General features: G+C 38.9%; 1 protein-coding gene across 5 annotated transcripts in view; it reads left to right on the top strand.

Annotated features, from left to right (window-relative positions):
- The window catches only part of CDK6 (cyclin dependent kinase 6), a 141,617-nt gene that overhangs the window by 6,358 nt on the left and 108,322 nt on the right, over positions 1-26,937 (top strand). For all 5 annotated transcript variants that reach the window (XM_068934836.1, XM_068934840.1, XM_068934839.1 and 2 more), the window contains one exon: positions 26,715-26,850. In XM_068934836.1, coding sequence (XP_068790937.1) covers positions 26,715-26,850 — 136 coding nt within the window. The remainder of the gene's footprint in view (positions 1-26,714; positions 26,851-26,937) is intronic.

The following is a 26,937-nucleotide window of genomic DNA, read 5'->3' as shown; positions in this document are numbered from 1 at the left end:
GCTTTTCAACAATAGATAGTGAAGTTATTTAAGACTTCACAGCAGAATCAAACAAAAAGAGATGTCAGGTTAGAAGGGGAAGAGGTCTGTTTTTTTAGCAGGAAAGTGATGGTAGTGAAAGTCTCTGAACATTGACCATAAAGGGAGTAAGGGCTGGTGGACTGATCCAGAATTTCATAAAACTATCAAAAATAACATAGAGGAACGTATGAGGAAAGTACAGCAGAAAGGATCATTAAAATATTCTCCTGTTCACATTTGCTCTTCTTTAAAGTTGCCTAAGTCAGGACACCTTAGTCTATTTTACTTACCTTCACAAAACAAAACAAAACAAAACAAAAACAGGCAGCCTTCAAGAACAAATGTGACTGTGAATTGTTCTAAAATCAAGTATGCTATAGGTTATGAAATGTCCTGTGTAACTGAGAGGATGACTGAGGTGCTCCTCTAGCTCATCTTTCAGATAATAAGATGAAATGCTTTATTAAAACTTAACTCCATACAGTAGTTAAATTTGGCAAAAATTGGTCCAGCACTTATGTAATTTAGTGCTCTTCTCCTTGGGAAGAAATGAAATATATGTAGACAAAGGGCAAACTTTGCCAGGAATAAATGACATATTAGATTCAGGAAATTCCTGTGTGTAAAACTGGGAGTATTCCCTGCTGTAATATATCTGTAAAAATTCTTCTTGTGATTTTAATGTTAAATTCAGCACTATATTGTGTCTATTTTATATCTCTCCTGATGGTAATCAGATGAATAATTTTCCTCTAATGTTAATCGCACATCAGACTCTGAATTTGCGCTCTAGAAAGGCAGTATACAGGAAGGAATGCTGTAATTCTTGCAGTGTTTGTTTTCTAACATATATGTTAGAGATATATATGCATTTATATATATACATATATATGTATATATAGTCAACTGTTCTACTAATGTTGAACCTTAAGCCAATAGAGCAAAGCTTCAGTGCCCTATATTTTTGCTTCATGGCACATATTGTTTTTCGATAAGTCTAACTTTTTTAGTATTCCTGTGGGTTAGTAGGTCTTATATTTTAAAACAACCAGAATTGTATTAGAATATAATCTATTAGAATATAATCTGACCTGGGATATTTTTTCAAAGGTAAGCGTTAGAAGTCTTGTCATTCAGTAACACAATAATTACCATATAATAAGGAATTTAAAATCATAGGTCTCTCCTTTTTCTTAACTTGCAGAACAGGTAGCCCAGATAAATGGCTTCTGTTCAACGTAATGGTCCACCTAGCTGGACACATAACTTTATTCTCAATAACTTTTCCTCAATCTGTTTGATACAGGGAAAAGTCTGTAGGAAAACCAGTAGTTATGAATATTTATTTGCACAATTCTGCACTGTTCACGGTTTTATGTTATTTTATATCTGATGAAATATAAATGCCACCATGAACTGCACTCTGCAGTACAGATATATGTTGTTCTTCCGCGACTTTTGCAGTCCGGTGATCCTCGCCTCTTATCTTTTGGGTTGCGCATGGATGTTTCATGGAGCCCACCAGCTGATTCCCTTGGCAGGGAAACGTGAGTGTGGAGGGCAGAGCCTGGGGCATACTTGCCTCCCGTCCCACTGGGCACAGGCATGAAGACCAGCGCTTGACTCTGCCTAAGGCCCCCGATGCGTGTAAAGGCCTCGTGTTTAGCACGGCGTGTACTAAGATGGAGGTATCCTTTTCATACCAGAGTCTTAAAATCCCCCCTCTCACTTGATACAGACAGCATTCAGAATATATGTGTGATAACTCACCAGTGCATAAATGCTTTTGCAAAACAATTTGAAATTCTAGTTGTTTTGCTTCTTCTGTTTGTCACACTCAAATCACATGGGAACGAACATACAGTGGGAGAAGCATTTCAGTAGCTAATTCATGTTCCAGCGTGTGGTGACGTTAGTGTTGGCTTTGTTACCGTCCTGTTAATAAGTTTGAAGGATGATCTTCTCAAATCATTGAGGTGTTCCAACCCTGGAACTGAAACATTTCTATTTTAGGGGGCGTTCGCCTCCAGTGAATTCTGCTTCCTTCCTTACTTCCTTTTTCTGCCAAGCTAATGTTGAACTTCTAGTGTATGACATCATTCCTACAGATCAACAGCATGCAATGCAAGTTATTTTCGTGTAGCACCACTTTTATGGCATATGACAAGCCCCTGGAGAGAAAGAAATGTTACGTTGTTAGGTGCAGGGGTTATCGTGTGCGCAGAAAGAGTAAAATAAGCTGTGGAGCTGGAGTAAAGCAGAAGAACAGGAACTTGAAACTTAAAAACTGCCAGAGTTAAAGAATGATTGTGGCAGATGAGTCTCAGTTTAGGCAGAGAAGGTGGATGAATAATGGGAAGGAAAAACTGAGTGAGCTTCAGAGTCAGTTTTAGTCTAGCACAGGCAGGATGGTCTTCTAGGCAAGACCTAGAAGATGGGAAGTGCCTTGGTGGAGAGAGGAACTTCCAGGCTCAGGAGCAGCGCGAGAGCGTGGGAGGTGCTCCCTCGCTCCGAAGCGTGCCAGGGAGGGCAGCCCTGCAAACCCGCTGCGGAGGGAGACGGGGCTCACCTGGAGAAACGGCATCTCCAACGGCCAGAGGGCCCGGGGGAATGATGTGGCCGATACTGGATGGGGTGTGATGGTAGGTGGGATTGGGCAAAGTTTGTTAAGTTGCCAGAGGATGTTGTGAAATGACTGCACGTGAATGCTGGCCTGTAATCAGCTATTTGCAACCCTACAGCGCAGAGAAAAAGCATGTGCAAGGAAAATAAGTGACATTCTTCCTGTCCATCTGGATTGTTGGTTAGGAATGGGTATGATGATTTAGTTTGAATACATGGTCCACCAGAAACAGGACAAGATAAGAGTATGTCGGGAAGGAAAGGCTGAGTACAGAATAGTGTTTTAACCCTAGGAAATTCATTTTCCGGAGTGAGTACAAGCTTTTTCAAAAAGCACTATATCTTATACTGAATCTAAGCTTTCTATAAAAAAGAGGTTTCCAGTCTTTGTGCGAGTAAACGTTAGATATTTTAGATCATGTGCAGCACTGCCTTCCTTCTGCATGTCCATGGATGGCTCTGCCTGTGCTGTTCTTGGCGAGGTGCAGTCTCCCCGTGTACCGGCCAGAATAAAAGCCAGGTCATTTGGCCGCAGTCAGTGCTGGTGACAGCCTGCCACTGCCTGGTGAAGTCGTGAGAGCATCCACGGGTTAATGGCATGGGAGACGAGATTCGAAGCGGAGCCATGGAAAGACCAGGAGAGCAGATGCTCCATCCCAGCAAGCAGGGGCAGGGGTTAGGTTAGCGGGGACTTTCCAGGTTGCTTCATGGTACCTCGATGCCTACTGAGGTGTGGAGTAGAGGAGAGAGAAAGAAAGAAAGAGCGGTCCTTTCCAGGTGTTTGAAAGAAAGTAGGCTGTAGGCTGTCACTTAGCTATGTACTAAATGAGTCACTCAGGTACCGTCAGTGGGATTTAAGTAATTGTTTGAAGTTTGTCACCTAAGTTAGTGCTTTATCAAAGTGGAATAGATAAGGTGTTAAGTATGTGCTGAACTTTAAAGTGCTTTTCTGAATAGGGCTCAGGGACAAAGCAGTTATTGGGACAATACACATAAGAATATGAATCACAGATATTAATTCTTATTCTTATATTACATTAACTGGAGCATTATTTCTAGAGAAATTTTCTCTTAAAAGTTCAAACAAGTTGTGGAATAAATAATACAATTATCTTGATAGAACAGAAAGGCTGTGTACAGTAACATGATTTTGGTGTCAAGAGTGGTTGTTATCTGTGTCTTTGAGTTACTTAGGAATTGTTACTTGACTTAATTCTCTTCTGAGGTTTTAAAATTATTTCATAAAGCTTCTTAACCCTAAATAAAATGCAAGTTGCTATCCATACCAAAAATTTGTGACTGTACGTAGAGGATTTAATTTTTACTGTGTGTGTGAAATCTAATTGGTTTCCAGTTCTGCCAAAGAAGTGCATGCTTAATGATCTAACAGATGGTCATAAGGTGACGGCACTGTTATATACATATATGTATAACTAAGGTCTTTTTTATGCATAAGAAAGGAGATTTTTCCTCTATCAGGTCTTCATATGAATATTTTTCTAATATTCTCAAAAGTACTTTAATTAGAATTGCGTGATTATTTAGCAGCTATACCTTTAAACTAAAAAAAAAATCCTTATTAGTAGATGAACTAATTTAGAATTTTCCAAGAACAGAGTAGTATACTTTAATCTTTTCCAGTTTGAGAGGTTTTTGATGAGAAGTTCATCGAATAGTGGAAATGTGACGGTTGGCTTCCATAATGTTTCAAAATATATCACTGTAGTGCATCCAAATTATTGAATTAATTGCCCTATTTACTTATTTGTCTGTATCTTTAGATTGTTTGTCCCATCCTTAGAGAAGGTGCACAAAGAAATATTCTTCTAAACAAGCATTTAAAATTATGCCTTTAATTTTTATAAAGCCCAGTTGGATTTTTTCTAGGCAAATGAATACTGTATTATACAAGTAATAAGAAACTATTCCATATGAAGCTTTAGCTGTGTTTTTAATATTTTAGAAGAAGATGGGTCTCTATCCTAAGAAGCATCCCACATAATTTTAGGACCAGGAGATGATTTCAGACACTGAAATGAAGGCTGTACTGGAATGTGCGAAGTTGCTGATATTAGTAGAGTTGCTTTGGGATAGATTTCCCTTAAAATATCTTGAAATCAATTTACAAACTTAGTGAAAAGTTCCATATTGTTTTAAAAGCATTCATGCTAACACTGACTAGATATCACTCTCGTTTATCATGAACAGGTAATTGATCTTTTCTTAGTAAAAGAAAATAAAGCATAATTCAGCTATGAATTCATCTTTGCAGGAATTTCCCATATTTAATGATTAAAAACCCCGTTCTAATGCAGATGAATCATACTCAGCTTAAAGGAAACTTACTGCGTTCAGACTTTTGCAACATTAGTCAGTGCAGAATGTTACATATTTTGATAGAGATAGAGAAAGGAAGTGAGAAGTAGAATGGAAACGTCTATGTGATTTTTTTTTCTCTTTTATGTGAAGTTTTGGCTAGTCTTTTAATATCTGTTTGAAGTGTGGTCACTGCAGTAAATGACTTAAGGTGTCTGTCGCTGTTTAACACCTTCAGGGAGTTCCTTTCTCCCTGAAATCAGTTAATTATAAACTGGAAATTTCAGTACTTTGTTTGCTTTTTCTTAAATGAGCATATTTCTAGGAGCGTTCTGAGAGTGTAATTCCTCGCTGCGCTGATGCTTTTGTTTCTCTTCGTCCGCGGAGCCGGCGCTGTACTGTCAGGATAGAATTCTGTCACTATTTTTTTCACATTTGATGTGGTATTTTGCATACAGCTGCAGAGTAGACAGTTACCTTTGAAAGGAACATTTGGCTAGTTTAATTTGATTAGAGCAAACCACCTCAATCATTTCTGAACTAAGACCGTTTGCATTTTAACTTGGCAGTAGGAGTTGGGAATGTACTGACTGTACTTAGATACATGGGGGAGTACTAGTCTGGATACACATCGACCTCTGAAACAAAACAACCTTGGAGGACTTTGCGCACTCTGCCCCTTCCCCACAAAAAGGGAGGGCTGTGAAACCGTTGATTATCACATTTAACTTTCACTTATTGCGGCAAGGAGTCATAATCAGTCTCTGTGAATGTTCCTACAAGAAGCTGGAAATATTTAGCAGGATAGAAATGCATCATCATACATTTGAAAAAACATATGCGATGTTAAAAACAGATATAGGATATGAAAGTCTTCTATTTACACAAACTTAACACCCCCTAGCAACAGCATTTTGAGTAAAAATAGGATAAAATGCAACGTATAAATATAAATGTGGTGGATTTCTCTTAGGTACATTGTATCAGTGTTAAAATTCTATCTACCTGTTTTAGTAACTCCCAATACAGTTCCCCCCCATTCTGCCATTCCTCTGGTTTCCATTTTTTGCTCTTTTCCACATCATATAAATAAAAATTACCAAGGTATTATATATTGCTTATTAAAGATTAAGAATCTTAATATTTGCAGTATTATCTGTTATTTTTGCTTTTCAGTTATCCTCACTGATGACCAAATCATTTTCATAGAAAAGCCCTAGTGTCTATCTCGAATATCAGCGTGTCTTGTAATAAAGTTTAATGCATTAACAAATGCCGACCCTTCAATAAATGATACCTGTATGGCATTCCCCAGAAAAGAGGTTTTTGACCTTTAAGCTCTCTGACTTTGCATTAGTAGGTCATTGTATTTAGAATATTTTAGACAGAAGATGACAGTTGAAGGAAAATCTTTAGGCTACTCTTGTGCTATATTCTGAAAAGCAATAAACACCATCCACTGTTCATCTATGTGAGCAACCTAACCTACATTACTAGGGGCAGAACCGCATTCACATCTTTCAGCTAATTCAGTAATACAGTTGTAAACTTCAGGCTCGAGTTTCTGCTGATGAAGTTAAAGTCCATAGAGTTACAGGGATTTATACCCACTCTGGCTGTTCAAATCATAAACTGCTAATGTTAAAATGAAAAAATATTTATTAGAGCTGTGTGCAGAGCTGTTCTCTCAGGAACGCACATCTGAGAATTTTCCGTGCAGATTTTAGATTCACAGCTACTGAATTTATGAAACTGTTTTGTGTGATATAGATACTTCTCTCATCAGGAGGTTTTTCATTGATAAGGACTCAAAATTGCTTCTGATCAATTTTGCTGCTCCCATTTATCTTCCTTTTTAGCACCACAAAAAACTCTTCTCTGCCTTAATATTGCATTCTCAAATATATGATGCCTATCCCCGAGTTGTCACCTCTGAATTGTACTTCACCCAGAACTCCATCCTACGTCACAAATACTGCAATTTAAATGCTATATACATCTCACTACTTAAAGAAGAAATGCTTCTATATCTACAATTTGGGACTTTTTGTTTGCTGTGCTGCATTGGAAAAAAATTATGTCTAATTTGTTACTTGTTAGCACAGCACAAGAACCTTTATTCTTGATTTGCAGGTTTCTTACTGACAGTGAAAGTCAATGACCTACATTATTTTTCTCAAGTAGGAAGTAGGTTACAAGGTGGATCTCCTTTGATAATTGTTTCTAACCTCATACTTTGTTTGTATTTGTGACCTTTACAACACTGAGATTGAGCAGCATCTGCAATGTTAATTAGTGCGTTGTTTATCCTTAGATAAAGCTTCTAGATTGTTAATGGAGATAGGCCTGCCACCAAGCTTTGTGGTTTTCTCTTAGACATCTCCAGTCAATTTGTTGTCCTAATGTTCATCTCTGCTTTTTTTTAAAGGCTAAGCAACTGGTTTTGATCAAAGCAGCGATACCTTTATCCAGGCAGGTTTGAATCAACGACTGTAGTTTGAAAATCAGAATTAAATGTTCCATTAAACTTCTAACATTTGATATTTTCAAAAGGGCCCAGACAAGTTAGTGCTTCTGCGGGACAGAGCACCTGTATCTTTTCATTCCATTGAATCCCATTCATCACATTGCCTTTATGTTTGTAACTTAATTTAAAAAGAAAAGAGAGAGAGAGAGTTACCTGGTGTTACTTAATACTGCACTGCTTATTGTTCATGTTATCTCTATCCTCAAGAAAACTAGATCTTTTTAATTACTTTTTATTTCATTAGGTCTGACTAGAACATCTGTTAGGAATGACAGTAACACAAAAGCAAGTCTCTATCCAGTGGAGGAGAAATACAAGCAGAACTGAAGGAGAGACAATAGGAGACCACAGCAGTACAAAACCAAGAATAGGTGCAAAAAAGAGTTAGGTAACCAAAATGAAAGGTATTTGTGGCTATAGATGAAACCCAGACAGGTAAATAACACTGATGAGAGAGTGTTTTTAGAAGTTTTAAATATGTTGGAATGCCCCAGATTAATGGGATATTGTGATATCTGTAAGCAAAAGCATTTCAAAGACTGCTTAGTTTTCAATGAGCTGAGGCTTGGGTGGTCAAGACCATTCTGCAGAAACAGAGCTTAAGTCCTAAAAATCAAATAGACATGTAGGATTATTCTGCCGTCCTCTGGATCAGTAAAAGGATGTTGAACCTTAATTCTGGAAGAAGTTGGAAAGTCAACTAAGTTTACTAAAACAGTAGTAAAGAACAATTTCAGCTGCTGTTAATAAAGAAGTGGACAAACGGGACACAGTTTAAAGAACTAACTTACAGACTCCTCCAGTGAAGGAGCTATTCTTACAGTACAAGGAAGAGAGACCATTTTCTGCCTAGTCTGAAGTAACTTGCAACAGTTGATTTAAGAAATTTTTACAGTCAAGCCACAATGTCGTAGTGGCCACAAGATAATTACGTTTGATAGCTTGGGAGAAGGGATGGTTCCAAAATTCAGTAATAACAATAGGCTTTAGAAAAGAGAGATTTAGAAAGAAGAGGTAGTTAAAAGATCAAGGAGGAGGATATTAAAGCACTTAGATTTCTCCTGGTAACTACTTAAACAGAGGTTTGTAGCAGGACATTTTGTCACTTCAGACATATATCTTTCCTTGGTCTGATGCTCTGTCCAGCCATTGGAAATGCTAGCTACTGTTTTGGATCTATAGCCTCTTTCTGGGTACCAGATACAGGATGGCTTAAACATACTTGTGCCTCTTTGGTGCCCCCAGCTCTCCAGAGGAGGGTTCAAAGGGGAGCACCAGATTTTCTCCATCACTTTTTTAGCTCTGCTCCACTCTGTCACTGTGGAGGCACAGAAGGTACCCATACTCGTGCATAAAAAAATGAAAGAGGAATGCAAGATTTGTGAGCAGTCATCTAACTTTAGCCATCAAAATATTAGGCCTGTACTTCAACCTAGTGATTTAGTTTTCTCCAGTTGTGAATGGAGAGAGAGAATGTGCTTTCTGCTCGTGATTCATCCCAATCACCTTCAGTACCTGCGCTGGAATGGAGTTAATTTCCCTCTGGAAATGCCTTGTCTGGATGACTAATTCAGAGTGGACTCCCAACTAATGTTAGATGAGATTAATGCCAGTCAGTATGGTTCAAAAGTTTAAAGGTGGGTAGTGGAAACACGAGTATGGAACTTGCACAGCAAATAGGAAATTATTTGGGGTTAGAAGAACAAGAAGCTAGTTTTGAAGTCAGAGAGCGCTTGGACTATCAGAAATTAGAGGAGATGATAGATAATCAAATAACAAAGGAGTATTACAACGGACCTTATTTTTTTACCTAAGCCTATAGTATAGGGATTGCTGATAAGGGTTTGTATAAGACACTTTTTTTTTTTATTATAAGGTAGCAAAAACATACTCCTCCTAATAACAGATTGTGGGTTTCTGTGAAATGTACTGACTTCAAACACTCAATCTGCTTCTAGTTTGGGCTTGGCACTGAAGTACTGAAGGGAACAGGATGTAGCTGGAATGGGTAGTCACATCCTGGTTACCTTGTACCCAGTCTTAAACTCCAGCACACAGAAATCATTTCGGTCAAAACTTGTTAATCTTTTCCAAGTGGAATAGTTGAAGATGTGCATCAGAGACAGCCACTTCTTCAGGCTGCAAGTGGTTTAAGGCGCCTATCAAAGTCGTCTCAAACGTGGAGTCTCTTTCCTATTTTTCTTGTTTCCCTTCACCCTGCTCTGCTGGTCTGGTACAACATTTGCCACTAAGTGGGCTAATTATCTCATTATTAATAACATTTTGATGCTGCACACAGTTTTCCTTCATAATTGCCTCAAATACCTTTAGAGCAAATTACTTGATGATACAATTGCAAGTCGCTGGAAAAATTCTGGTACCTAATTTATATTCCCCTCTGAATTATCAAAGACCTGAAGTCTTTGATGACTGGTAGTGGTAATATACCTTTAGCTTTTGGAATAATGTTTTAAAATGTCAAGCTTTTTTTTTTTTTATCGTCTTAACACATGCCAGCTCACATTGCTGGATAATAGCCTGCAAAATTAAAATCAGTCTATTCTGTTAACAGGTTTTCCTGCTGTTGTTTCCAGATTGAAATGTTTTATGTCACTTGTCTGTTCTTTCATAGTTCTAGTTCTTTCATAGTTTGAACTACAAAGCTTGAAAACAGCTTTTTTGTCATGGAACCGCTAACTGAATATAACTGTAATAAAGTAAATAAACTGCTTTATTAAGTTGTTTTGGTATGTATAATTACATATGGATGTGTATGTGGAAAACAAAAGCCATGAAAATTTCAAAATTTTACTGCATTTATTCCAGGAAGTTCAGAATTATTATTTTGTAACAAGAATGAGGATACATGTTTAAACTAACTGCAGTTAGTTTAAAATTTGGGCCCTTAAAATGTCTAAATAGATTTCTTATTGAAAGTTAAAAGACAAATTTGAAAGGGAATGAAGGCAAACCGGAAAAATCATCCCCAAAGCTAATTGTTTTTCAAAGTTGCGTGAGTGAAAATTGGAGCTTGGAGCTAAAATGTCATCTCATTCCTAAATATAATAAGATAGTACATTTTATTAAGAATACTTTGGAAAAAGTAAATAAAAATTATAAAGCTTGATGTGAGTGACAAAGAGCCCAGGCAATATCCAAAAGAGTAAACATATAATGGCTTAAAGTAACTGCGGCCTATCCATTCCAGCAGGTAACTGAACAGGGGATGTCAAATTTAAAAGACTAATTTTTGAAATGGATTACTTTTTTTTCCTCCTGTGTGCAGTAGAAATATCATTTTTAAAGGCTTTGGGGGGATATTTTGGTGATGGAATCATGGTGTCTTCATTTAATATTGACCATGTCTATTAAATATTTCAAATCTTGTAAATAGATTCAACATATAGATGCAAGTTATGATGTTTTAAAACCAAGCAGTGCATGCATGAAAAGCGGCTTAGGAAAACCACCTGAAATTGTGACGTGTATTCGTCACAATTCTGTGATAAACCAGAAAGTTTGATTTATGAATGGACCTTTATAAAAAATATCAACTAAGTCACTTGTAAGTGGAGACAGTTGGGGTCTATTTAATATCCTATGTAAAATGGTAGAGGTCAGCTTCCTGGAATAACTTAGGAATTTTGTTTCATGAATATACTACTACTGCAGGGATGTGGGATGATGGTGAGACTCTTAAACTAAAATGTGGCTTAAGGTAAAAGTGCTGCGGCCATAGCTTTCATTTGAGCTTTTGTGTTTGGTGCAGAGTAGTGGAAGTAATCCCTTTGAACCCTGTGGTGTCTGGGAGAGAAGATGCTCTGTGGAGCCTTACAAGTATCAGCAGCAGTTGGGTGGCTGCTCATTTCTGCAGGCAGCTAGTTTCAGTGTGTTCTTCCGATCCTCTGTTCTTACGATTTAGGCATTAGAATATAGTAAGTCTAGTGGTTTGCAACTATACTGAAGGCCCTAAATGTCCAAGTTGTTTTTTTAATTTGGGACACTGGTTCCTAAATCGTTTAATCTGTCTTGACAATTTTATGATGTCCTTTTCCCCCCTGCAATTAATGCAGCCTTATCTTTACTATCTAAGATCATACGTTTCCTTAATGTATTCTTTGTATCCATTTGGTTCAACTACTCTTCACTCCTTAAGGTTAGAATTTTATTTCATTTTCTAACTCCTGCTATTGCACTGTACATTGGCCATATGGGTGAAAATACATTCACCTTTGTAGGCCAGTTCCAGTGGCAAATGTTCGTGGACAGAAAGAAGTAACAGTATACAGCACTAATTGACAATCCAGTGACAGCTTTAAATTATAAGGCTGTGGTGAGAGAGAATGAATTGTCTGCTCGCAGTGGAGGTGAAAAGCTCTTTCTATACCAGAGTGGTGGGAATGATTGAGGAAGTCAAGTACCTTTGTTGATAACTGATAACTTTAATATTTGAGGCTGAGAAGTTAAACCTACAGTATTCCTTAAAGTGTTTGTAAATAGCGAGGGGAAAACAGATTGGAAGAAGAAGGCTGGAAGGATAGGGGAGCAGAAGAGAGAGATGCAGAAATGAAGTAAAAGACAAGAAAAAGAGAGAAACCTGGTACAAAAATGTAATAGAGTTTGCAGCAGCAGATAAATTCTGTATATAAAATTACCTGTTTCAATTTTATCATATCTGTACATAAATAATGTTGTCCAGTATGGTTAGAAATATGGTGGAAATACGACTTTTCCTTGACTGCTTATTTAAATGGAAGGTGAATGGAAGCTTTCAAGGAGAGCTGAGAGGCAAATGAGAGCACACAATTTAAGAGAGATAAAGTAAGAAGTCCTAAAATGAAGATTGGGTAATTTTTTACGTTAGGTAGAAAAGAGATGGAAATTGAAAAAATGTAATGTGGCACTGGAATAGATGAGCAGACAAAGGCCAAAAGAGGTTTTTGTAGGCTGTGCTGGTTCTCTGGAGCCTTGCATGGTGTGCAACCATACCAGTTTTGTCAACTCTGAAAACACTGGGAACCCTGGCTCAAGACCCTAGCGAGGGCACGGCCTACGATTCTGTTCTGCTTCTCAGAACAAGGAGGTAAATAGGATGATTGCAGGGTTTTGGGATGGATTACAGAAAATAAAGAGGAATAGAAGTTCCTCCTTCAGCCCTCCTTGTTTTTCGGTATCTCCGTATTGCCTCTTGACTTATTCTTGGAATAAAACTAATTATATAAACAAACAAGAGCAAAAAAAAAGGCCGCTCAGGGTTAGAACAAAATGCATCCAGCCCAGGATTTTTCAAAACGGGAAAAGAGCAGATAGCTCAGGCCATGGCGTGAGAACCGAACAGACGTTAAGTGAGAATGTCTAGCAAACTGAGACTCTGCAGTTTTGATGCTGACTTGCTCTGTGATCTGAAGTGATCTCTGTCCGCTACTTTGCAAGCCCGTGCAAAAGGCTTTGCAAGCCCATGCAGCATCTGCACGGGGACAAGAGCCAGCCCGACCTCGGTCCCCCGCAGATGCCCACTGGCTCTGCCTGCGCCGTGAGCCAGCTGGAAGCTGCGTAGCCACGTTAGCACGGCTGAGCCTCAGCCATGGCGCTGCCTGGCCTCAGGTCTTCTTAAGCTCTGGCTCAGCTGACACCGGCTGCATGGATGGGGCAGAGCACACTTTTCTTGGTTTGCAAAGATTGCACAGATAGATACACCTTGTTTTCATTTGCCTCTATGTAAAATTGTTCTAGCACTCCAGCAACCAGACCTTACTTTGCAAGGTTTATTCAAGGTTTGTTCAATTACTTCAGAAATGTGAGAGACATGTTGTTGCAAATCAGCCAAAGTACAGTTTTGTCATTTATTTACATCTGACATGTCCCATCATTTACAAAATAATGAATCCATTCCAAAATTATCCTTTCATTAAAATGTAAATCCTAATCTCCTGCTGCTAAAAGACACCCCAAAAGAAATAGTTGCCTTTGCGCTGAAGTAATAAAACAGTCAAATAAAATTTATTGCTAGCTCAGAACGCTACTAACACCTCATTCTCTTTGCCAAAATCTGCAAATAATCTTTAATTTGTTTTCTTTTACATATGTATGCAAGAGAGTATAGGAAATACTTAAAAAGCTGTACAGCCTGTACAATACTTAACTCAGCATGCATTAATCTTTAAATGACTGGCTCATAGTATCATGTAAACTGCATGGAAAAAGAGGAAACGTATTTATTAGACAACTACCTGATGAAATGGAGGATGAAAGCACCTGAGAATAGATACTTTTAGGGTTTTTTGCATGTGCTGTGAGTTGATTTAAAACAAGACAGAACGGACAGGACGACTGAAGAGCTTGCATGGCCGTGAGCTGGCTGCGCAGAGCAGAGCAGAGCGTGAACCTTTCTGCAGAGAAAAACAGCTGTGAAGCTCCATTTTTAACAACCTCTAAAATGCAGTGTCTTAACTCCTGACAAAATGTGAAAGGAATTTGCATGGTAATGGAAACAAGGATCCCCTTTTATGTATTGAATGTTTAAGAGCAATTGCCTTCTGGCTAAATTTATTAAGCCAGAAAAATCTTGTAAATTTCTATTGAAGATTTATTAGTCCTGAGTGTTTCTTTTCTGTACAACATGAATATTAAGCTGAATCCTGCGAGTTTGTCACAGGTGAAACTCCCTTTCAAATTAAAGAAAATTCTGGACCTGAGCCAAAGCCAATTAAATGCAAGTACTAACTTCATGAGGCTTAGGTTAAGTCTCTTCTGTGCAGAGCTTTTTAGGCTTGATCAGGGCCTGTGAGGTTGAGTGAATAGGTCAGAGGTGTTTTCAGTGTCTTTTTTTTTTGACACCTTTCATTTTCTTTTAAGTTCCTCATGAGAAGAAATACTGCTAAGTCTCTTGAAAAATCAACTGAACGTAGCCTGGAATCAAACCAACTAAAATTGCTTAATTATAGTCTTCCTGGGATAGAGTCATCTCTCCTAAGTTCAGCTAAAATCAAGTGTCCGGTCTAGATCAATCATCTAGGCGTTTTCTATTGCCAACAGGGAGATAAAGTACCTCCACAGAGTTATTCAACCAACCTCCTTCTTTGCCTTGACTATCCCAGAGGCCTACATGATCAGCTTAGGCTAACCACTGAATTTCTGAACAGCTGAATTATGTGGCAAACCCTTCTTTTGTGGTAGCCGAGAAGAGAGCCCAACACTCCATGGACTTCACTAGGCTGTTAATTTTTAATGGATAGCACTTGAACTATCTGATGATGGGTGGCCAGAGAAAGCCACATTCAGTGGAGTCGTTAAGTTTTTTGCAAGTTTTAACTCTGCCCTCTGTACATGATGGAATTTCTTTTAAGTGTAACCTTAACTTTGTATTTCCTTCGTTGTGATGCTTTGGTATTAGAATAAATATCCGCTCACTGCGGGGTTTTTTGCATTAGGTTACTGACATAGGAATATGTAGCTCTATGCTACTCCAGTTTTCTTTTAGAATACACGAAGAGGAATGCAATGCTTAGATGCATAAATCTGGCTGCTTTCCAACACACGAGGCCAGATCCTGTCTGTCTGTCTTACTCGTGTGAGCGATTGCCATTGTCTTGGGGTTTTCGGAAGTGACTGCACAGGGTCACTTATTTTGAGGCAGATGGGGAAATGATTCCCAGCACATTCAGCAGAGGTGATAGGACGCAGTACAGTGCCACTGGAAGCTCAGCTCTGGTCATGGTGCTCACTTCAGTTTGTGCTAAAGGGAGTGGAGGAATTCCCTTGGTCTCCAATTCAGAGTGCACTTTGCCTCATGGCACACAGCCTTCTTGGGAGTAAATGTGGCATCAAAGCCTGATCAAAGTCACTGCTCGTATGAAGTGTAGCCAGAAACTGTTGTGAACTGCATCTCTATTCTTGCGTCTTTTTAACCTCATGCAGGACAAGCATGTGTGGAATTTAATAGATAAAATCTAAGACACGTTGTTAGTTTTCACTGTCTATTGCCATGCAGCACAACTGCATCTGCTGCCTAACCAGCATGCTTGCCTTGGAAGTGGGTAGATATGTCTGCTCCATTTTCAGGAGATTTTGAGCAGTGTGGCACCGTTTAGACATTTTTCAAAGTTGTTTGCATGCAGTTTAAATAACTGGTGGTAAATCGATGTTTCCATTTAGAGATAACAAAGCCTGTGCATGTCCTTTGCTGTCTTCCTAGTCCCCCAGGTAAAGACTGAGAAAGCAAAGGTTCACAGTTTTGTTCCTTTGAGAGTTTAAGGAAAACAAATGTTGTCATGAACTCTTTGCAAGAAATCACAAATATCCTTCTCCAAGAACTGCAGCCATATTCAGGAATTTACGTGAGTCATAAAGCTAATAAAAAAGTTAGGAGGAGGAGACTTTGTATACAAGTAAGGACACTGAAGCATAAAAGAGGAACTTGACATGCAGCACCCCAAATTGTAGGAATCCCCCTGCATGAGTAAGAAAAGCAAGACCAGGTTTCCACAAATAGCAGCTATCACAGTAGATAGTTGTGCTTTCCTGCACATACCTAGAGGAAGAGCCAATAGGCTCTGATTTGGGGAAATAGTGAGTGCACGTGATAGGAAAATTGGCTGCAAATTGCCTACTTCAGCCCTACAACTCAGATGCTGAGGTCAGCGTGCATTTTGGACCTCCTTGAGTGGTCCCATAACTGCAGGCCCATGTAGCGTTAGCACTTAGTCCTTTTCATAAGAAGATTATAATTTCTTACATAACAAATGCATAGTTTCCCCAAGTATGGACCACAAACGTATGGGTTTAAGTGGCATGGAAGGCTTCACAATGCTGCCTGCCCACTGAATGGCTGGCTAATTACAGGAGAGAAATGACATTTCTTGGCCTTTTGTCTTCCACACCATGTGCATAGACAATGGATTCTCTGCTTTCTTTTTGCTCTCTGCTGTCAGTTCTGAAAGACACCGGGCATACAAGGGACACTCAGCTTGAGGATGATGTGTATGTCTTTAGAAATCAGGTTATTTGCATGCTGAAAGTTATGCTGAAAGCACAGCAAAAGTTCTTGGTAGTTTGGGGCTAGTGGATCAAGATCTATGACAGGTACTCTTCCTTTTTTTCTGCCCACAATTACCTTAGCTCCAAAATAGCACTTTTACGGACAGATCTAAAAACATTTCACAAAATACGGCTCGAAAGGTGTATCATGTCAACTGACAGCGCTGTCACAGTTATAAACAAATAGACTAAGAAGTTTGCACCTGATTTCCGGGAGTGGTGCTTGTTTCATTCTCTTATGAAGGGTTTTCTTTGCTATAGTGTCATCTAGAGAGCTAAGAACGTTGTATTTAAGAAATAATATGTAATAATAAACTCAAAATATAAACCATGGATATGACAGGGAACTATGCAAGATTTTACTGTTTTACTCCTGTGTGTAGTAATTGCTCTCTTTTTCATGCGTAGATATGTATCGTTATATTAAAAAGCCTACAGATTTCCTTAATAATTCCCTAAATACCTTAGAACATTGCAATTCAAAGGACTAAAAAGAATGAGTTTGCTTTTCAGTTTAACAGCTGTCTTTACTAATATTTATCCTATTTATTTACTTTTTACATATCAGTACTGTCAACTTCAGCCGATTCAGCCTTTTATTTTCTTTAGGCTTTTTTTTTTCCTTCCACTGCTCTCTCGCTCTTGCAGTTGAGCTCACAATCTCATAGACCTGTGGAACTTTTTTCCTTTCTAAAAGTCACCTCTTGATCCTCCCTGGAGAAACGCGGACCATTCTGTTCCATCTCTTCCTGTAAAGCATTGCAGAGATGTGTTTAGTTACAAGGTTGTAATGTGTCATTGTCTCACAAATCACTATAGCAATACTTTTCCTGCGGGTCTTAATCTAAGCTGGTGTTACTGCCAGTAGGAGAACCACAGCAAGACATTGTGCACTGCTGCTCTCTCTCCCCCCAGCATCAGCCCCAGCTTTGCCATCAATATTTTGTAGTTTCTGTATATATTAACCTAGCTATGGTAGCAAAAAGAAGCTATTTTGTGAGGGACTTTAAAAATTCTGGCTTGGTTTGAAAAAGTAAATGACTGATTAATTGATTGACAATGCAACATACATTGGGGAAGAAATCAGTTACAATATACACTTAATATGTGATTCTGTTGTGCACTTTGTGATGCATCGTCTCAGTCAAGTCTCAAGTCTCGTCTCAGCTGCCGCCGGTACCAGCCTCGTTTCCTAGTGTCAGGGCTTGGGCGTATTTGCCCCATTTAGCATGCCCCCTTACCTTGCTTGTGCAACCGCTCTGACGACTAGATTTGTCCTTCAGAAGTATTAACCGTCAGGTTCTGGTTACTTGTATTACCAAGGGCTTAGAGTACTCTGGTGAGTTAATGTGGATCCAAGCAGAGGATGAATTTTGAGTACAGCAGCTATCCCTGAGTAGAATTACGGCTGCCCAACAACCTTTCATGCCTGGAGGTCATTCGGGAGTAGCTGTTCCCGAACTTCTGAGAAGTGATACAAAAAATAGACCTCTTCCATAGTCTTCTGTGCTGCCTTCCTCTTATCTTTTTAGGTTTTCCCAAACATCTCTGAAAAGCAAGGGTTTGGAAGCAAATTTGTGTTGGAATTACTTACAACTTTTAAAATGTTGAAAAAAACACATCAGGAACTGCTGTGATATTGCAAGGGTTTTGAAGACTTTATGAGACGGAACATTTGATTTGGCGCTGCGACTACTTTTTATATCAAGTTTGGGTGGTATTCTTTCCTTTGTTATTTTTGATATGCTCTAAGTTAATTGTCCCAAGTGTAGACAATTTCTAAATGGAAACTAGATTAGATTATTAAGCTGTTAAAGACAAGAATAAGTGATAATTTATATATAAAGTTGTGAAACTTTCTGGAGATCAGTTACTGGTTTTCTTAAAACCCAGGAAGGAGATGATCTGCTTAGACATGTCACAATCCTGAATTCAAAATGTAAGCTGAAATGTGGAATTTGTAACAATCAAACTGATTGTGGACTATACATGAATAAAGACTGGATTTTGCTGTGTCCCGTCTTGCGCTTGGCACAGCTGGGAATCAGGGATAACTTCTGTGGTCCTTTCATTTGAATTAAACAAAATCAGTATTCAGACATAAGTTTTATTTACATGTTGAGCAATTTAAAGGATGGAAACCATCTTAGAAGGAATGCAGCTTTCCCTGAGGAAGGTATTCTGCAAAAAATTTAAAACATTTAATAAAAGATGCACGTACAGTACCAATGAATCAGAGCATCTTTAATTTATACTCTAAGCTGGGAGCTTATGCATGCTCTCAGCACTGTATAATAGCAGTATACGTAACTCTGAAAAGCAGCGTACATTTGCATGCCTGAGGACCGCATGAGAGCGATACAAATAGGTCAGACAGCTATTGCTGATCTTAAAGAATCTATCGGTGACTTTCTGCAACAGGCCATGCTATTTTTCTGATGTGTGAGTGACATGGCACGTCCCACATGGAGAGTCCAACAGCCTATTTGGTAGGGCAGTACAAAGAGTAAATATTGTCATCAACAGGCTGATACTTCCTCTAGCTACTGGTAATTGCTCAGTACATGGCCAAGTTTCAGTTTAAAATCAGTTCCAGTGAGATGAAGGTGTTAATGGACTAGTAAGGAGGAGGTGTTTTGGAAAACCGGTGGGTTATAGGGTGAGTCCTGAAACTGCAGTTCTGCCAGTGAGAATATTGTTTGAATTATTGAGCCGTACCAGATTCACTTCTGTTCCGTGGCTACTAAAAGTAATCCCCCTTCCCAAAGAAGGCGAACAAGAAATGGCAACGTTAGGGCTAGAAAAGACAGCATTATGCTATAAACAAAGAGAGGTGTAGAGAACATCTTGTCAAACGTAATATTTGTTGCAGTAAAACTCTAACAACTGAATCCTTTAGTGACTTGGGTGGCACAGTGAGTAAATTTGTCCTTTTCATCTTTTGGGCACAAACTTTGGCTTCTGTTGAAAATGAAAATTAGTTTTGGTGGTTTCATCTGAGCAGACGTTTGTCTGCATCACAAAACCGTTCAGTCTGGCACCGGGGCTGGCCTCGGCTCGCCTGGGGCCCGGCGCAGGAGAACGGGAGTGTTACAGGTCAGGGCTGGAGTCAGAGCTGCGCGTTGAAAGCTTGCCCAGGCAGCCCACACCATCGGACCTCCGCCAGTGCTATTTACTTCGCTTTCAAGAGCATCTATTTCTCTCTGTCACTTTCTCTGTCTGTCTTTCTCACACACACTTAAAGAACAAGAAGATCTTTTATGAAACTAAGCATTTTAAATAATTTTTCCGAGGCAGAAAGGGGAGAGACTGGAAAAAATTACAGCACAAAGCTCAGCTTGCAGATGAACGATTGCCTTGTCATCCTAATATCCCCCTTCCTTCTCTTAAACCTCACTGTTGAGTGGGCTATAAGAAAGCGTATTGGCCAGGCCCTGCTGGAATAGGTCTCTGGACCTGTATCGCTGGAATCATACGTTCTGCTGCCTTGCTGTGACTGGGCAGTGACTTTTACGTGGTAGCTATTTCTGGTCCGTACGCAACAGGTAATGACTAAGTGACCACAGAGTTGAAAACATCTGTCTGCGTGACATCTGCCTATCTGAGTTAAATTCTTTGTTATATCTGATGTTACATCGTTCTGCCCTTTTCTGTTATTTTACTGAAAGAGCCGCATAATTCTTCTGAAGGCGAGAGGAGATTGTGCTGCTCTTTCCTGGGAGGGTAGCAGAGCAGGGAAGATAGGCTGAAACCCCCCCAAACTCAGCAGAAATGCAGACAATAAGGATTCTAAGTACAACTGAGCTGAGGCTGAAAGTTGCCATCAGCAGTGTACAGGTACCGAAGCTTATTTTAATTAATCAGGATATACTCCTGGAATCTGACTCCGGTAAGACAGAGCTCACTGTGGGCTGACTGATGGTGCTACCGGCCGTGCTGTGCTTTCACGCCAAATGCTTTCAGTGCAGAGGTGGGTCAGTTGGGTGTTCTCCAAGTGTCTCTGTGTTATGCTGCAGTCTTCCACGGGGCATAGCGTAGGTGTTGATGCACATCAGTGCAGCTGCGATTAGCCTGACAAGCTCATTGAGAAGCTCCTGAAGACCCCGTACCTTTTTGAAAATGGAGCTTAGGTCTTGCATTACTATGTGATTTTAGAAATTTTGTTGCAGAAATAACACACTTGAAAAAATGTAAGATACTTTGAATTTAGAGGCCAGTGCATCTACATGTGCTTTTTTTTCATTTACGAGTATTCTTCTAAAGCTGCTTAGAGCAAGTAAACTCTGAAGTCTGAGATACTGGCTTACAAAGGCATGGAGAAGTAGGTGATTGCTGATGAGGATGAAACAGAGAAGGGCGTCCTGAAGAAAGGGAAAGACATTGTCGTACATTTTGGAGTATGAAGCTCTTTTTCTTGTTTTGCTACAAGGAGCGTGGTTCTTGCAGTGCACATGTCCCAGTTCACTTGCTCAACTATTGCGTTCATCTGCCATACGGCCCCTTTGTTACAATACACTTGGTAAAAGCGAGTCCAAGTGGAGACTGGTTTCTGTTAGTGGAGTCTTTCCCTTCTTCAGAAACAAGAAAGGAGAAGGTAGCTAAAATAAAAAGTACAAAGAAAACAGGCTTTTTCACGGAGTACATACATAGTTTAAAAAGTTGGGGTGGACGAAGGGGTTGCTGCTGGTGAGGGGCCAGGTCTTAGAAACTGAGTGGCTTCCAAAGAACAGAAGAGTCTAAGGCTGCTGCTGAGATTTGGCATCAAAGGATGTCATTCTGCAATGGTTTTAGGTATGAGAGGCTGAAATTTTTTTGTGCCCATGAAAATTATGGACTCACAGGGCTAACTTGAGCCAAGTGTAGTGAAAGCAGAAGCTATTTGGGCTCTCCCACACATATTCATCAATACACCTCAATCATGACCTGTAATACTCCTGGTATTTTAGTCTTGTGGTTTTTGTGCAAACACTGTCAATCATACATAAATACTGTCATGGTTTTCTGTCATCTGGATAAATATCTTTCAGAGTTAGGTTGAGACCACCAAACTCTTTCCCTCTGAGACTTTGTCCAGACATATAAAGTCTTCGAACCGTAGCTTATTCCTATGCCACTAATTACCACACCATGGTTTGCTTAAACCTTTTGCCTTCTCATAAATCAGTGGCTCCAGTTCGTTCTTTGTCATGTATAAACCAGGAAGCAGCTAGGCAGAGACTGTTCCTAAGAAAATTAAAGTAAATCCATGTTATTTGAAAACTTTCTGAGGGCAGGGACTGTCTTTTTGTTCAGTGCTGTGAGTGACCAGCACAGTAACAGGATCTTTGTTCGTGTTGGATTAGTCCTACTGCAATAAAAATAACAATAAGCCTGTGGATGCTTTGGCAGCAACTGTCTAATTCTTTGGTCTTCCCTTTGACTCTATTCTGGCTAATTTTCCAGTTGTACTTCCTCATCTGTATGACCGTAGTCAGGGGAGCAGATATCCTACAGTTTTTCAGGTCTTGGTGTCAGATTTTTTTGGTATTTCAGATTCTTGCAGGTGGCTTGAACCGGAGGTTTTGATCTCCATCACCAGAAAAATGGCTCAGGAAAAAAATGTTTATTCCACTTGAAAAGGAGGAACTTTAGAGCAGTCGCACAGAGCATCTCAGAAACAAGTCCAGTAACAATTAAGGGCGGTCTAGAAGCAGCTACCAAATTAGCACCAGTTGGAGAAGATTCAGTAGTTTTCAAAGGAACTTGCAAATTGGCTCATTTCTTTTAAAAGCGTTTAGCGTTCACACTGTATATTGTAAAGACAAAGTGAGATTGCATTTGTCAGGTTACATACAGGAGCTACAAAGACTTGAAGATGTATCATCTAGTTTTCTGCGTTCAAAAGGCAACATGGTTTTGTAAAAAGGCAGATATTCTGTTAGGTTACAGCAGGAGCCACTAGGTGCTAGAAATATAAAACAAAACAGAAACATAGATTTGCAAGTGGTAAGCTTTTTTACTTTACTACAATTAGCTTGAAAAAATGTCTATAGTAAAAGACAGGTCTTCAGTAAATATCTGTTCACCAGCGTCTAAATTCGGCTTGACTCATCAGGCCGTGTATGATTTCCAGCCAAACATCTTGTTAAATGCTTGCAGGATTTCCCATAGCGGATCTTACTGTAATCAAATAATTCAAACGTTTCTTTTTGTAAGTACAATAGAAGGGCAGGGCTTGTGTTTACAAAGTGTTCAGTATGGAAATCCTGTATTAATTGAGGTGGATTTACTTCACTTAGGACAGCGTCCACAAAGTAACTCTTTAAATAAAAGGCCATATGCTGTTGCCTGTGCCGGAGAAGCAACGTCTAACAGTTACATACAAAAACTGGTGAGGAAATGGCTCGAAAGAAGCACAGCGCAGGCGGCGGGGTTAATCCTAACTGGAGAAGGCAGCTCTGTGGAACGGTGTGTATGGGTGGTTTTCTCATAGTGGATGTAAAAGAATATAATTTGTAAAAACTAGTCTTATCCCTATGGAAGCTATCAAGTAAAGAGGCTGTATCATGCTCTCGTTTCCGGGATGACTAGCACAGGCAGTGCCAGATGTTACTTTTTGTAATATCAAGGACTTACTTACATAAGCAGTGCTTTTAATAATTATCTTTGTAAGGCAGCAGCTGTATTTTCTGTGAGTAAACACAACTCTGTGCTTTCTACCCAGCCTGGTGCAGGATCAGGAGTTTTTATTACTAACAGTAAAGCACTTCTCATTTCACATAAAAGGTGTATAAAAGTGAAAGATGCATCATTTTTGCTCAATGGTGTGATTATAGGTGACTAGAGTTGCACTCCTTTGAGTTCCTAATTTTGCAGTGCCTAAAAACACCAGAATCAAAATAAGCCATGCACATGAGAATTTAAGAGAATCAGCATTTGCTTTCTTCTAAAGTGAGTTGGAAGTTATATGTTGTTTCTATATCCTACACAGCGAAATCTTTTTTCCTTTTTTTTTTAATAGAATAATAATTCTGCTACAGTTGAAAAGATAATTTTGCCAGTGTATTAAATACCTGGCAAAAAAGGTGTTTTAGAACATTTTTAGGTAAATGTAGGTCAACACAAAGGAATCATACAGTTGGAAATATTTTCCAGTGTTTATGTTCAGATGTTCAGACCTGTCTGGCTCCTCTCTATTTGCATGTGTTGGGGTTATAGGCAGTCCGGCTACATTCCACATTGATTTATATAAATATATTGCAGATTATAAACCTCCAGCCAAATACGAGGAAATTTCACTTTTCAGGGTGGTGTGTGACTTTTCGCAAAACTGATTTTACTCTGTACCAGGCATCTATCTTCTGTATAATGGTCCAATAAGAGAATCATAAAGAGAATATTATTTCTCTGTGTGAGAAATGTGCTGGGACATTTGCTGTTAAAGTCACTTTGATCCCATACTCATTTAAGTGATATTTGTTCATACGCACAGATTAAGGTTTTTTTCAGAAGAGGTTGGGTGACACACTCTCCATACCCTCTAGTTCCAGTTCTCAAATCATTTTTCTTCCGCAGCCTGTAAGCTTTGTCTTGGAAAATTCTGAAGAAAATTTAGCAAAGTAGAAGTAGAGGTTGTGAGGTAATCACTCTGATTTCAATTATTGGCTTTTTTAATGTGAATATCTTTAGGAAAAAAAAAAGTTAAACTGTCTCTTTCAACTTCCCAAAAAGATGGACCCTCTAAGAAACTACTTCTGTAAAATATAAATAGTCACAGTTAAGAACTGTTAACTGTAAATTGTTTGGGGCCCAGTTTATATCCCATCAGTATGAAAGAGAATTTTTTTCCCTGGTGATTTTAGAAGAGAGGGATATTCTCAGCCGGTATAAATTTTCCATTTGCTTTAACTGACTTGCTTTGGTTTACTGAGGATTTGCTGAGGATGTGACCGCATCTGTGTGCGCGCGCCTGCTGCTCCATCTTTCCTTCTGTTGTTGGTTGGCAGCATCCTAGCAAACACACTGCTATTTCTGTAGTGAACTTTGAACAACAGTGGGGTTTTTGACACACGTAGTGAAGCTGGATTATTAGACCTGTAAAATCTGAGCAGTATTGTCAGTGTCTTCAAATGTGTCTTGTTTGTAGAAAATAGATCCTTTTCTTCAGTTTCATTATAAAGCAGATTTTTATCCCACGCTTCCCTGCGGAACACCAGTTAAAGACTTCCTTATTTTTTGAGGTAGTCTCAAAGACTATTAGATTGTTTCCTGATTGTTTTTAATTTAATAAAGCAAGGAACTTCATGGATCGAAAAAAACCAAAATTGTAACATTCACCCCATATTTATTTCCATCCCCTCATTTCTCCAGTGAATGATAACACACCAAAACCTGAAATGGCCCGTACTTGTGCAAAGGGTATACTTATATATAGATACTTATTTATAAAACTGCCATGACTTTTCAGGTTGTGGTTCAGTAGTTGCTCACTGAAAAACTTTAAGCAAAAAGGAATGTGCACGCCTTCATTTTCAAAACATGAAGTCTAATAAGCAATTTGTCTATTCAAATATGATATAGCAAATGCTGTTTAAAGTGGGACCCGAGCCCTGAAATGTTAGATCTATAACGTATGGAGTAAAGCATAATACTCTCTTAAACTTTGATTGCAGCCTTCACAGACAGTTATGCCAATTGTTGCCTTCCTTTCTCTTGTGAAACAGTTCAAGATTTAAGATAAGAACTAAAAACTTAATGCAAAATATTTTCCTAGTCTGTTTTTCAGATGACCTATTTAAAAAGTAATGGCCCCCAAGGCTTTGTGCCTGAGCTGTTGGCTACAAATCCGGCATATGAATTGTTCCTAGGACTAAGAGCAAAGATATTACTTGATAAAGTTATCAGAAATCTTGCACTGTCCACAAAGTAAATAAGCAGTTATTCTAAGTATGGGGATAAAAACCACATGTAATAAAACAACATAGCTGCGTGATGTTGACCAAAATAAGCACTGTTTTCAGTGCTACTTTCAAGTGTTATCAATGATACGTTCTTCAGTTTAACTATGTAGTCTTCTTTTCTCAATAACGATACTTACATTTTTGTTAACTCTACTCTCACCTAATAAAAGTAGCAGTTGATTTGCTGCTTCACTTTAGAGGGAAACAATCTGATCTGTACAATTTTAAAACTAAATGAATACATGCATTAGTAGACTATGAGAGCAGGGAAAAATCTCTTCCCTCCATCCGTAGACGGTTTTCTATTGTGATTCTGCAGAAGCGGGACTTGAGAAAGGAGTGTGAAGGTGATGGTTCCTGGTTTGATGATAGGAGTGAGTTCTCTGAAGGAGGGGAAGCACAGAAGGAGGGACAGGTGTTTGTGAAAAAGAGAAAAAGGTGATTAAAGCTAATGTGATAGGTGAAATGGGGAAAATGGGAGGAATCCTAATGAAAAAGAGAGAACGTTAGAAAATAATCAGATAGGAATGTGACATTCCAAAGAGTTTTGCGAATGAGACCAAGTAACTGGAATTTGGTGTTGTTCAACAAGGTGGAATGATTAAGAAATTCTAATAAAGTGACAAAAAGCAATGAGAAAAGAAGGCTCTCTTAGCAGTGGCACCTTCTGCATAAAGTTTTTTCTAAACTGTATCCTGACTCTGATGATATAACTTGCTTCTAGAAAATTGCAAGCGTAATCAGCACAAAAGTTGAGTGTCTACCAAAGAGGATTTAATTCTAAAGACATGTAAGGGTGAACATGGGAATTGTGTGGAAAGAAACTGAAGGTGTGTGTGAACACTCTGTATCTTTGTTTCTCAAAAATGTTACTGTATTTGTTTTTCTATTTTTGTAAAAAAGAAGAAGTGCGGTTGATGAAGCAGAGAACATGGATAAATATCAAATTATTTTCTATATTAAGCCTGGCTGCTCTGTCAAAAAATATTTTCCCTTCCTATAATCATTTTACTTTTATCATCTGATGAATTCTTAATGCTTAATCCTGTTTTAGGAGCCCCACATGAAAGAGGAATCAGACGTCGTCAATAGTTATCTGATGAATCAAGAGCTCAAAGATTACTCTGCCTTTGGAAAGTTCTTTTTTCCCCTTCTGTATACTATAAGAAATTTAAATATACGTCTGTGTGCTGGAAGGAATGGCTCTACTGGTTCCTGTGTACTTACGTCCTTTTTCTTTTTCCTCCTCTCAGACTGTTTGATGTGTGCACCGTGTCACGAACAGACAGAGAGACCAAGTTAACGTTAGTGTTTGAACACGTGGATCAAGACTTGACTACTTATTTGGATAAAGTTCCAGAGCCTGGAGTACCTACTGAAACTATAAAGGTATTTAAGAGGAAAGGTTTGGGATAGTCTTTCAGAAATATTCCATAGGAAGGACAAAGGGAAAAAAGGGAAAAGGGAAGACCTTGC

Source organism: Struthio camelus, chromosome 2 (assembly GCF_040807025.1).
Source record: "Struthio camelus isolate bStrCam1 chromosome 2, bStrCam1.hap1, whole genome shotgun sequence".
Taxonomy (NCBI): Eukaryota; Metazoa; Chordata; class Aves; order Struthioniformes; family Struthionidae; genus Struthio; species Struthio camelus.
The sequence above is the reverse complement of the archived record's forward strand: the minus strand, read 5'-3'. Positions and strand labels throughout refer to the sequence as shown.